Raw genomic sequence first — 14,161 nt, forward strand, 5'->3', positions numbered from 1 at the left:
GATTAAAAGGCAATAAATAAATAATAGTAAAGATCTGAAGATTCCAGATCTTCATTGCTTCTTTTCATCAAGTTGTTTTCAACAAGTGGGCATCTTGTTAATAAACGTGGTGCTGTGGATGAAGGACCCTTAAGACTGTTCAAATCCTGCAACTTGTTATTATCCCAGGACAGGAACTATTAACACCAGCAGCAGCTTCTCTGCCTGGTGGACAAAAATCACACTGAGCTGTGATCCAAGCTGAGCCTACAGAAATGCCCAGGCTTCCAGCAAGTTTCCACAATTTTTTCCCCAATGTGCAGCACAGCAACTGAGGGCCATTCACATATTTCAAGCTGCATCTAGTTGGACCCTAAAGAGTCTGTAGCGAATCTTTGTTTAACAATATTTACTGTTGAGCCCAGATCATTAGTAATTCTTCTTGCAAACAGTCCTACATTTAATCACCTTCAAAAACAGAACCATTTCGGCTGCTTTGTCATTTGTTCTACACACGTGATGGGTGGATTCCACAAGCAGAATGATTCATAATGAACTCTTTTATCGGCACTCATTAGTATTTCTCATCAGAATCAAGAAATGCAACATGAAAGAATTTAAGAGGGTGCTTGCACGGGAGAAATTTGTGAGTAAGTTTTAGCATTACTTGACTAGGCATAATGTATTTGATCGCTGTAAGGTTTTTCTAGAAGTCTACAAGATGTTGTATACCTCTTCATTGGGAATCAGGATGTATGCGGTATTTTTCTAATTTGGGGAACCACATTTCAAAAGCAACACTGGTATCTCTGGAAGTGTTCAGAGGAAGACAACCAGGATGGTTGAAGGACCAAACCTCAAATCAATGTGAAATAATTAAGAGAATTGGTTGTGTTAATCTGGAGAAACAGATGAAGTGAAGGCATGTTTGGATGTCTGATAACTACAAGTATGCCTCTACTAAGGGCTGTGGTCCTAAGGAAAAAAAACCATAATAGCTGATGACTATTTCAAGAAGACTAATTTTCAAATGAAATTTAGGAAAAGCTTCTTTATGGTATTAGGTATTAAAAACAGTAGGCTACTTGGGATGTTATATCAGGAAAAAAATTCTACAGTGCAGGAAGTTAGACTTATTGTTTTGCTTGAGGCTCCTTGCTAATATGTAACATTTTAGTTCCATTGTGCATTTGTATACTGAAATAAGTCCACTTTGAGCAATATGGGTTACTTTCAAGGAAAGATGAATACAATTTCAAGTGTGAATTGTATTTTGTCAGTGGACCCAATCAAACTTACTCCCTTTTGAGCATGTCTAGAATTGCTTTATTAATTACAAGTTGCAAGAGTACTTTAGTTTTGACTTGTGTGGCCTGTTCCACTATATTTAGAACAGCATCATGCTAGCTAGGGAATTCTGGGACTTGAAGTCTGGATAGCTTAAAGTTGCTAAAGTTGAGAAACACTGTCCTCAGCCAATGAAATCACCACAAAGGCCCTGGAAATCATGGTCATTTTCCTGCCTCAAGGTAAAACTATAGAAATGAGCTGCTTGCTTGCTACATCGTGCCAGGGATGTCAATTGTTTGGCTACATGCTTATTAAGGGCCTTAATAGGTATGAATAAAGCTCTGTGTTGAAGGATTAATTTGTTGTTTGTTGTTGTTTTATTTCCACCAAGTGAATGTACTGGATCACTGAAGTATAAAGAAAATGGATTTTGTCACTTTTCTCCAGCAATCATGGGAACTCTTTGTGACTCCAAGGAAGATGAACTGGAAAAGTAAACTGGTCCTCTTTGCTCTCTGCAGTTCCATCAGTTTAATAGCAAACCTCTTCCTGCTTCTACCTGGGTATTCCTTCCTGTTGGACTATCCAATGCTTTCTATCATCACAGTCAATATTTTATGGATTATCCTGTCTGTAAATCTGTACTTTTTCCAGTCTTTTCGCTGTTTTGTGCTGGTATTCTTCCTTTCTTGCGGATTGCGCGAAGGCAGAAACACTCTCATTGCTGCTGGAACTGCTATGGTAGTTGCTGGCAACATCCAAAATATTTTTTTCAACCTGAAGCAACTGGCAGACAGTGTGACTTGTACTCTCCATTCCCAGAATTGGACTTTCCTTGACCTCACCTATCTTAAAGCAATCCGGTGGATTTACAATCAATGGAAGATTCCAAAACATCTGTTTGTGGTGCATGACAGCTTAAATGTGTCTTTCTTGGTTTCAGATGAAGACCTGAAGCTGCAGCTGGAAAAAACAAGACTGAGCATTCACAACATCGCCAACCAGATCTCCTCCGTCATAGCTCTGCAGTCCTTTCTGGGCAAGAAAGTGCTGCCTTTTGTGGGGACAATTTTGGTTCTGCTTGGCACATACCTCTTCATCCGAAACTTCCTGAGCCCACAGACCATCAAGTTTAAGAACACGTACATTACACGAAGGTTCATCAAGTACAATGAACAATTATGGCAGCAGCAAAAGTTGTCGGTGCTACCCCTGAGTAAAGAAGAAAGAAATGTGTACTCGCTGGTGCCGTCTTTTTGCCAAACACCTAAAGAAAGGAAATGCACAGCACGCTTTTTTCTCCCTGTGCTTGCTAACCTTTGCATTTGGGTCGTCTTTTCAGCAGTAGATTATTTGCTTTACTGGCTCATTTTTTCTGTGAGCAAGCATCTCCACGATTTCCCTGAGCTAGAGGTCCACTTCAAATTATATTACCATGTAAGTATCTTAGCTACAGTTGCAGCACTTTTGGTATTGCTTCAGATACAGATTTTCTACAAAATAAAATTATGCTAAAAAAAAAAAAGGATTGAAAAATGGGAGATGGGTAGGCATGGCATTAAAAAAAACAAGAACCACCACCCAAGGTTTGAAGGGGCTAAATAGTAAAACAAGCAAATGCAACACCAAGCTTGATGTTTAAGACAGCTGAAAGAATCCATTATTTTGTCATTCCTTTTTGTCAAGGAATGTTTGATGTGCCTGAAGGAGAAAAAGTTTAAAAAAAAAACATAACAAGCTTGATTTTAAAAGGTATGGAAAATGCAATGGGATGGTCTTTACCCAGCTGGGTTAAAGCAAGGTCTGTGACTTTAGCCAATATAAAGGCACATTGGATATTTTCAGTGTCTTCAATAAGTAATTTCTTAAATTGCCCAAATTTGGAGATGTACTCAGGTAAAAAAATATTTGTGTAGAGTATGCATTTATTTTTTAATATTTGTATTTTATCCATTTTCAAGTGATGTGTGGGGATGACCTTCATTTTATCCCAACATCACAGTAGGCTAGGCCAGTTAATCTTAGCAACTTTTGAGGTGTGTGGACTTCAACTCCCAGAATTTTCCAGCCAGCGTGATGGCTTAGCAGTTAAAGATGTTCAGCTTGTCAGCTGGAAAGCTGACAGCCCAGGTTTGCAACCTGAGCACTGTACAATGGGTGAGCTCCTGTTACTTGCCTTAGCTCCTGCCCACCTAGCAGTTCGAGAGCATGCAAATGCGACTAGATAAATAGGTACCACTTATTGGTACCTATTGGGTGGGAAGGTAACAGTGTTCCGTGTGCTTCGGCATATAGACTTGCTGGATACATGACCACAGAAGTGTCTTCAGACAATGTTGGCTTCCTCAGCTAAGAAACAGAGATGAGCACTGCCCCCTAGAGTCAGACAGGGAAAACCTTTACTTTTTAAAAAAAGTTTCCATGACTGACTACAAGCTGGATCTCGCCAGTCTCAGTCCTACCCCTTTAACCACTGTGCCACATTGATTTTATTAACTATATTGTCAGCTAAGGGATCTACATAAACTCCTTGCCCACGAAACAGAAGCTGGAACTGTAAAAAAGCAGAGACCAAGAAGCTGAAACCATATTAACTGCAGACAAAACTAACAGCATCTAAGGCTCACATATAAAGCATCAAGAGAATATCTTTCTCATATTAAACTAAAGTCAACCCCAATAAATTTGTTACCAGATTACTTCTAACTCCAATGAGCTACTGGAAGCTGCTGGAAAGAAAAATGTGTCTTCTTTTGCTAGCTCTCAAAGAGGCAATAGGCATACGACTCTTGGAAATGTTCTTTTTTTCAGCTGAGGTTTTCAGATATGCTTGCTAATGATGAGTGACTCAGCATTCAGCAGATTTATGGCCTGTATTTCCTGCCAATTGTTGGGCAAACTGGAACATTGAGCAACCCCTTATATTAAGGACACAATCACTTCATAACTCTGGAAGCTAAACAATTCGCAGGAGGCATCAAAATGTTTCTCTGATACAATGGCACAAGCTAAGAATTTTTCTTTTTGCTCGCTTGCTCGCTTTCCTCTCAGCAAGTTACCTCACATTCTTGCTTTTTATTTTTTTATTTTATTTTTTAAAAAGATTTTTATTGTGTTTTTCTATAAATACAAATCTCATTCATATATAAACAGTGCATTGCCATTGAGAAATATATGTCATATAAATCCTATTATATATATTTTTCTTTACGTACATCAACACATATCTTTTATATCTTATCTATATATGTTACCATCTTATATAGGTTATATATGTTATATTCTATATGTCTATCATATTACTCCCTTAAAGCCTCTTAAATTGGTTATATTACTCTAATCTTCTTCCTTTTTATACCTATTCTCTAACCATTCATACCATATGCCATATTGCATAATATTCCGAGTTTTCCTTCTCTTTCATTTTTAACGTGAGCATATCTATTTTTGCACATTCCAATATATTACCTATAATTACTTCATCTGAGGGGATGTTGGGGTCTTTCCACATTTGTGCAAAAGCTATTCTGGCTGCCGTCAGAATATGGAGAATAATGTATTTTATCTTTTTTGGATATTGATCTGTAATTATCCTAATAGGAAAATTTCCAGTTTAAGTTCAATTCGATTTGGTAATTTCATGCAGCCAATCTTTTATTCTAATCCAGTATTTCCTGGTCTTGGGGCATAGCCACCACATATGACAGAAGGTACCGTCATTTTGCTCACATTTCCAGCATTTTAGACTTGTGTTGGGGTATATCTTAGCCAATCTCGTTGGGGCCAGGTGCCACCGGTAAAACGTTTTGTATAAATTTTCCTTGTATGCTGAAGATGTTGTTAATATATCATTTATATTCCATAATTTCTCCCAATTGTCTAGATCAATATTGTATCTGAAATTCCGGGCCAATGCTATTATTGCATTTTTCACAACAACTTCTTCCATTTTAAATCCCAGTAAATATTTATATGTTTTAGATATAAAATCCTACTAGGATTTTATCTAATTGATTTTGCTCATTGTTGAATCCAAATTCATCTAAGTCTTTTTTGTATCTATTTTGATTTTTTAAGTATGGCCACCAATCAATTATAATTCCTTGTTCTCTTAGTTCTTGATTCGATTTAAGTTTCTCTTGATTATCTAATAATTAATAATTCATTATAATTTACCATTTTTCTTATATCTAATCTATTTGGATGGATCATAGCTTCCATGGTTGATAGCCAGTGGGGTATCTTCATGTAATGTTTCTTTTTAACCTTGCTCCAGGTCTGTACAAGTGAGTTATTAGATATCGATTAAAATGAGCATGGGCCTTACCCCTTTTTCCCCACAAAAATGCATGCCAACCTATTTGGAAGTCATGACCTCCTATCATTAAAATTTGCTTATGTTTTAGCTTAATCCAATCTTTTATTGAATGTAATATTGCTGCCTGATAGTAGAGTTCCCATTCTGGTAGTCCAAAACCACCTCTGCTCCTACTATCCTGTAATAATTTTAATTTGATATGTGGTGTCTTACCCAGCCAGATGAATTTGAGTGTCATTTTATTTAATTTGGTTTAAAAAATTATCTAATTTTATCGGGATCATTTGGAATAAGTACATTAATTTGGGCAAAGTGTTCATTTTTATTGCGGCAATTCTCCCTAATAGTGATAATTGTAATTTCTCGCACATTTCTAATTCTTTTCTAATTTACAGATGACCTAGTATTTATAATGGAGGACCCATTAAATACTGGATATATATTGTTACAAAAAATAGAAAAATTTGGAGAAGTGGCTGGACTTAAAATAAATAAAAGTAAAACCAAAACGATAGTCAAAAACTGTACTACAAAGCAAAAAAACAGAATTAGAAGCTAAAATGGGATTACAGATTGCAAAAAAGGTGAAGTACTTAGGAATATTGTTATCTTCTAGATGATCTTCAATCAAAGAAGATAATTATACTAAATTAATAAAACAAATCACATTCTTGCTTTTTGAAAGGAGAGAAAATAGATTTTTTAAAAACACAACTGTTTCAAACACCACTTGAAATTTTTCATCTGGGAATTTTTCCTTCAGATATTTTGGACTTCAAATTCATTGCACAGATTTCCATAAGACTTTTTGAAAATGCTTTTTGGCTGTATTCACGTGTTGATTGAACTTAGTGCATACTTTGGGGTTAGTTTCCACCTAAATTATGTTGTGATTGTTGGCATGCAGAATATTTGGTATGTGCTCTGTTTATTTTGACCATTCTGAAAGTATTTTAAGCTAGAAGCTCTTTCTAAATGGTTGGAACAACCATCCCAAGTTTGGATAATAAATAAAATAATAACTCAAAATATATGTCAAATTAGTAAATGTTGAATTTGACATAAAACCATGATCCAAAAGCACATAGTTCTGAAATATTGAAGCACTCCATAAAACAGCAAAAAAAAGGGAATTAGTACTAAACAATCGTTTTTCTTCTCACCCTTGAGAAAATTATTTTAAGCAATTAAAAAACATTAATAAGCAATTATAAAAACATAGGTTTTCCAGCAAACAAGTCATTTGGGTTCACCAATATAACTGGTTCTTATCTTCCAATTACAATGAAATAGGAAAGAATATAATAACTCTTTCCTTATGGTGGGACAATGCAAATGTCTCACATTTCATGTATACGTCAGCTAATTTTATCTCCAGAGAAAATGAAAGTCTATTAGGGTAATCAGAGGTGCCTGCAGGGTGTGGTCTAAAGAATGAAGAGGGTGATTATGACACTGTGTGTTGCTCATTAAAAAAATAGCCAAAGTTTTCATCGCACTACTGCAGATGCAATCTTGAACTTTTTTGATCATTCCCTGCAGACATCCCTGAAATTCTAAAAGGTTTAATTCTGAATAGCCAAGGGATTTGTTTGGTTTTCATTATCTCTCCAACAGCTCTCTAGCTTTCCTTGCTCCAAAGGGCTTTTCTGAAGAGAAATATATTTCGAAGAAATGTACCAGAAAATAGCAATAAGAGCATGTTTCCAACAACAACAACAACAAAAACATCAAAACACCACATGGTAATTTGAAGCAGGTTTAAAAACACCGATTCAAGACAGAAAAGCAGAAGTTTCTTTACAAGAAGATTTTCTTTGAAATAGCCAACACAGTTGTAGGCTGCAGTAAAACAGAGGATAGAATCAAGACCACGTGAAGTGTTAATACCATTTTATAATGCTATTGCCACTTTATAATGGTAAGACCACACTTGGAATATAGCATCCGCTTTTGGTCATCACAATGTAAAAAAGATGTTGAGGCTCTAGAAAGAGTGCAGAGAAGAGCAACAAAGATGATTAGGGTGTGGAGGCTAAAACATACAAAGAACGTTTGCTAGAATTGGGTATGAAAAGAAGGGCTAGGGGTGACATGATAGCAGTGCTCCAATATCTTAGGAGAGAAGCACCTCAGCTATCCACCATTTTGGAAATTATAGAACATAACAAAGTGTTGCTAGGATCCTTAGAAGAAGAGTAATATAGAAGGCTTCAATTATATCCTCACCCAAAGGGCAAAAGGTTTCTTAACAGAGTGACCTTAAAAAAAAAAAAACCTGCCTCCTAAAATTGCTGAGAATGAAGGAAGAAATCATCATCAGGAACAAAAATATATGTTAACTAGCCGAGTTGTTTGTTTACCCAATGACATATAATTAATGGAGCAAGTGGAAAACTGTTAGTTCTTTCAAATACCAATTGCTGAAAGGTGAATAATACTTGTTCAAATCTGGGTTATATTTGTATTAAAACTTTAAGAGGGCCGCTTATGCTGCACTTACTCCAAACTCAACCCTCGGTGTGCTTTTTGTGTCTTATCTCTTAGCTAGCTCCACTTAAATGGGTCTGTTAAAAAGCCCTGAGACAAAGGATAGTCTCTCCTAATCAGGGCAGCCCAGATGTAAGAACTTCAGCTGTACAGTCTGCCTTTTGTGTGCAGGAGGGTGTGGGGGAGGAAGTGCTCAGCCCTCAGCTTCACCCAGACTCTGCTATATAAATTGGTCAGTAAATCATGAAATATTGATGGCATAATTTCCCATTGATTTCTGACAGAAAGCCAAAGAAATAAGGTCTGGGAAGCTTTCAGAGAATCTTTGCATGCATAAAAACAGCAATTTTAGTAAGCTTTAAAAAATTAAGTAAGGAAAAAACTTCAGCTCTGCATGATATCATCGTCCCAGCCTCTGCATCCCAGACATTGGAAATTACACATATAAAAGCAAACTTCTGGCTCTCTCTGGTAGATATGATACCTCATGGTAAGTACAAGCCATTATTGCTTCACAGCAGTTGGGACATGATGGGAAAGGAAGATCTATCTTTCCTGGCAATTGCCTTTTCTCTGTTCTTTTCTTTTTTGCTAGAATGCTACTTTCTATTTCCATACTTTAGTGCAATTGTTCTTCTTTACTTGGGACCTTATAGACTGCCTGCCCACCCCACCGGCCATCTGTCCTCATTATTGTTATCTTAGCCTGACTATGGTTGGGCAATGCTAGAAAATGCTATAAATTACAAAGTTACCCCAAGGGAAATACATATTACTAATACAAATGCTTCTGCCACTTCCTCAGCCTCATTGGCCTGAAACAGCAGTTTTCCATACTGCTGCCTTCAGGTAGGTTGGACTACAATTCCCAGAATTCTAATTCTGTATGCCAGGGGTCCCCAACCACCGGGCCCCGGACCGGTACTGGTCCGTGGAACATTTTCTACCGGGCCACCGGTTTGCTGGGCGCCGCCATCTTGTTTTGATGAGAAAGTGCTTCTGGTGAGCTTTTCCGGTTGGAAAGCAGTGTTTGGGTCCTGAAGGAATCCTCGCGCCTTAGTTTCATTGAAGGGGGGGAGGCTTCGAACAAAACTAAGGCGCGAGGATTCTTTCAGCACACAAGGCAAGGCGAGCCGAGCGACTGTCCTGAAGCCATCCCGAAGCCCATCGACAAAGGTACAAAGGAGGAGTTGAAGGTGGCGGGGAGAAGTGGGGGACGGCTGGCTGGCTGGTCGCTCAGCTCGCCTTGTCATGCATGCTGATGCTGGTACCAGGCGGCGGATCATTTTGTGATGCCGGTACCAGGCCATGGCACAAAAAAGGTTGGGGGCCACTGCTGTATGCTATGTGTTGCTGTCCAAGGTATCTGTAAGGCAGAAGGCTGCTGTGCCTCCCCCCTGCCAGTCCTCCTATATACAGGTGAGGATTCCCCCCCATTTGGCACTCAAAGAGGATAAAATGGTGCTCCTTTGGATATTTATTCACCATTCAGTTTAGGTGCAACCTTGGTAGATCCCCTTTGTGCCAGTGGGAAAAACCTCCACAAATTGCTCTCCTTCAGGTGGGATACAACTGGGGGAGGAGGAGAAAAAAGTCTGGCCAATGGTAAGAGTTGGGGGTGGGTGGGATTTAGTCATGCATCAGAATCTGATCTGAGTGAGCTCTCAGTGAATCAAGATAAGCTTTCAGGGGTATTTGCAGCAAAGTAGGACAAAGTACGGCAAAGCCTCACCAACCACTGATATCACTGGACAAGCCCTGCCTTTAAGGGCCTATGTCATGATCTCACTGTGAGCAAAGCTTCACCAAAACATTCTTGCATATATTCAAACTGTGTAAAATCACATTATGTTCCTTGCTTGCTAGAAAAAAAAAATGAGGCCAGTCTTCCCAATTTCCTTGTTTTCTGTTGGTATGATCTCTTGGCAAGGAATAATTACATCTCCATTTATTTATGTTTTGGTCACACTCTGTTTGAGGTTTAAATGTTTAGTTTTGAGTTATATCCATTCATGTATTGACTGTGAGGATGCTTCTCTCTCTTCTTCTAAAGCATCTGGTATACTGGATTAACATACCAGAAGCAGCACCCTCTGGATCATGGATCTCCAACCTTAGCAACTTTAAGACTTATGGACTTCACCTCCCAGAATTCTGGGAGTTGAAGTCCACAAGTCTTAAAGTTGCCAAGGTTGGAGACCCCTGCTCTGGATTCTACTTGTAAGATTCTCAGTAAAGGAGGTTTTATTGCAAAGCTCCCAGATCTCATGACCTACCCACACCCTGACAGAGAGTAGCACTGGACAATCTTGTTTCAACCAATCCAGCCACTTTCTATACAGCCAACTGTAACCACCTGAGGAATTGTACAAATCATTGATATGTTGGTATGTACAGTAGTCTGGATTCCCACATGGGTATGGAGTGCCAAGGAATAAAAGACAGTGATGTTTAGATTGTTCAGTTGGGAGGAAGAGAGTTAAAAAGGCTCCTTCCTAGGAGTTCTCAGAGTATATACTTAATGATGCAAGCAGTTTTTTTTTAGTTTGGTAAGATTTCTGTCTATAGGTAAGAAACAATAAAGGAAACTGTTCAGAAAAACCTCAGCATATCTTCCTTGGGTTCTGGAGCCTGACATCTATGTGGCATGTCAGAACTACATTAGTATGTGACTGAATTTGGAGTGTTCTCACCTACCAGAAATGTGTCAACACTGTTGCCTAAGTTGGTAGAACACCCTGCCTGGTATATTGACCAGTAGTCATATTTTAAAAAAAGAAACAAATGGATACAAATAAAAAGAAACATTAGTACAGGGACCGTAGGCATGTTGGTGTGCTTATGAATGCCTCCTACAGACCTCTTAGGAAAGGGGTGAGATAATAGTAGACAGTCTAAGATTAAAGTTTTTGGGGTTTGGGGAAGAAACCACAGAATCAGAGTATTCCAGACATTGACCACTCTGTTGCTGAAGTAGTATTTCCTGCAATCAAGTTTGGTGTGGTTTACCTTGAGTTTGTATCTATTGTGTGCTCTTGCAATGTTGTGGTTGAAGCTGAAGTATTCATCAATGGGTAGGACATTGCAATAGACAATTTTATGTACTATGCTTAGGTGAGACTGAAGGTGGTGTAATTTTAGGTTGTCTAGATCTAAAATTTCAAGTCTGGTGGCTTGAGGTATTCTGCTATGAGTAGAGGACTGGAGAACTCTTCTTGTGAAATATTTCTGGACTTTCTCGACTGTATTAATATCCGATATGTAGTGCGGGTTCTTATTATCTTAATATATTGTTGAGGTGACTGACAGGAGCAAGGCATATTCCAAGCTCTATTAGGTCATTGGCCCAAGTGTGTCATTGCACAAATAGATAGACTTCTGCAAGGAAACGTGGAAAATGCCCATTCAGTTTTAATTCTGGGGAAAAAAAAATGGAAATCAGCTGACTTCTGCTATTGGCTCCAGATAGCAAAAGGGAGATTCCATGTGGAAACCTCCTTCCAAAATGCTTATCCAACTATCTTACTTCAGACGGTCATGGAGAAGCCTTTTACAAATGTATGGCGATCCTGCTTCTAACAGAGCATCTCACTTCAGAATTAGTATGACAGCAAATATTTACTGAGGGGAACTGCGTGAGAGAATAAGCAATTTAGGTCTCTTCTCTCCTAATTCAGTATAGGACTGTGCCAAAGCAACATCACCAATAGACAATCTAGATGAGTGCTTCTAAAGTTTGGGAAATTTAAGATGTGTGGACTTCAGCTCCCAGAATTCCCCCACCAGCCACTCTCAATTTCTTTATGCAATGCTATTTTAGCCCTCTGATAATCTGTTCTTTCCTGAAACCATTTGTTTCACACATTCTTGCCTGTTGTCTCCAAAAGGACATAGGTGATCATTGCTGAATCAAGGGGGCAAGAAAGTGGGATCTTTAATCCCATCCATCATGATTCTGTTCTTATTCAAGGCCATAATTCAGATGATGATGATGCTTTTAGCATTGCCAAATCTTGCATCTACTGCCAATTGTGAAAGATATATTAATGGCTTAAGGTCTAGGCCAGACAGTAAAGAGATTGTTAATATCCTGTTGCAGGAAAATAAATGCAGACGTCTTATTGAGAAATTTCATTATTGCATTGTAATTTGAGAGGGTCCTTGGTGCTCTCTGAGCTTGCTTGTTTTCTTGCAGATGTTTCATTACCCAAACTAGGCAACATCATAAGTGCTAGTGTTAGTAACATCACTAGCACTGATGATGTTACCAGGGGTGGGATTCAAATTTTTTAACAACTGGTTCTGTAGGCGTGGCTTAGTTGGTGGGCATGGCTTGGTGGTCATGTTATTAGCTGGGTGTGGCCAACTCAACATCACTCACATCAAGGCACGCATCTCCTCGCCTGGCCTCTCATGACTGTGGAGATGCTGCAACAGTCGTAAGTGTGAAAAATGGTCATAAGTCACTTTTTTCAGTGCCATTGTAATTTTGAATGGTCACTCCACACAAGCAAAGTACCAGCAAAGCAGGGGAAAGTACCAGCAAAGGAGGGGAAAAAAACTCCAGAGACATTCCTGAGGCAGGAAGTCTAGTCCTGCCAAGAGTGTAATAAGGTTTAACGGAGAGGCATTTTCTGTAAGCAACACCAGAATGTTTCCTTCCTGCCTTCCTTACAGGATTAGGCCAGTAATTTCTTCTAACAACTGGTTCTCTGAACTGCTTAGAATGTTAACAACCGGTTCTAGAAAATAGGTGTGAACCTGTAGAATCCCATCCCTGGATGTTACCTAGTTTAAGTAATGAAACATCTGCAAGAAAACAAGCAAGCTCAGAAAGCACTAAGGACTCCACATTTCAGCCCTGGGCTACAAATATTCTCCTTTATTGGGCATTGTAATTCATTCAGAATTATTTTATAGTGGCCATTTTAATGATCAGCATAGATATTGATATAATTTTTATCTTTCATTTCCTCTTGTACAGAAAAATGCAGCTAAATTCATCTTTAACAATGGGGCAGTTGTTAGCAAGACCACTTCCTTTAAGATGCCTCTTTTTGAAGAAAGCTGCATTCCCAAACCAAAGATTTCCCTCTCTGCTACATGGATCCAGCTTGGAGTTATTTTGTTCTTTCTAATAGTGTTGGGGCTTCTGACGTCTACACTCACACAACTTAAAATATTAGCGGCAACTGCATTCTTTCCGAGCACAGACATGAAACGGATAAAGTATCTGCACACAAAATTATTAAACAGAAGATCCAAGTTCTCCAAGAAAAATGTGAAAAGGAAACTTCCTTCATTTGCAAAGGTAAACTGTAAATAACATGAAATGCAGTGCTGGTTAGTGCAACACTGTTCAGAATGTAATTGTAGAATCCACCAAAAATAAGCACCATCAAAACTTTATCTATAGAGCCGAGATCAATACTACTCTCTTTCCCCAAGATTGCCCTAAAGGGAATCTTCACATATTTTTCAATAAATATGGAAGCTACTTAGGTCATAGTCCCACTGTGTGCTGGTTATACCTCTATTACAAAAGTAATGTTTTGACTCACATAGATATTGTCTCTGCACAAATACCTATAGCCATTATTGAAATGTATATGTGTCTGAGGTTAATCTTCCCGCTTCCTCCATCAATACTTGAAGGATAAAGGAGAAAAAATGCTTAGCATTCATTCTCCCTGAAATGGGTCTACTCATAATTTTTCCGTTATTGTTTTTTTCTTCATTACTTTTCAGTTCTGCTTAGGAGACAGATACCAAATAAAAACTTCTTCTTTTGTAATAAAGTAAAACTAACCTCCTTTTTCCTTCTCCTTCTTGTCCTTTGTCCTTCTTCCTTTACAGTTACATTTTTGGTTTCCCATCCTCCAGGCACTGGGAAGTGCCAGGAAGAAAGAATCCAATGTGCGAAAAGAAAGTCCTGTTTTATAGAATTAGCCAAAAGTTCGCAAGCTCAACATTTTGTCTGATGAAGAGCTCCTGGAATGTCCAATGTTTGTGTGTGTTTTGCAAAACACTGATTGCCTTAATATTAAGTTTGGAAACATTAAAGAAATATTTTAAAAATGCAAG

The 14,161-nt window shown here is 38.3% G+C and overlaps 1 protein-coding gene across 2 annotated transcripts; it reads left to right on the forward strand.

The window, feature by feature from the left end:
* Positions 1-556: 556 nt before the first annotated feature.
* Positions 557-14,154, forward strand: DCSTAMP (dendrocyte expressed seven transmembrane protein). Of its 2 annotated transcripts, none has more exons than XM_026703694.2 (4): positions 557-625; positions 1,661-2,706; positions 13,062-13,388; positions 13,934-14,154. In XM_026703694.2, exons 2-4 carry the CDS (start codon positions 1,693-1,695, stop codon positions 14,018-14,020), a joined length of 1,428 nt encoding a protein of 475 aa, XP_026559479.2. In that variant the 5' UTR covers positions 557-625; positions 1,661-1,692; the 3' UTR covers positions 14,021-14,154. The 2 variants fall into 2 exon arrangements, with proteins under 2 accessions (XP_026559479.2, XP_087787737.1); XM_087931611.1 differs by having other exon boundaries at positions 569-629.
* Positions 14,155-14,161: the final 7 nt, after the last annotated feature.

This window comes from Pseudonaja textilis, chromosome 3 (assembly GCF_049901715.1).
Source record: "Pseudonaja textilis isolate UNSWEBS1 chromosome 3, rPseTex1.2, whole genome shotgun sequence".
Taxonomy (NCBI): domain Eukaryota; kingdom Metazoa; phylum Chordata; class Lepidosauria; order Squamata; family Elapidae; genus Pseudonaja; species Pseudonaja textilis.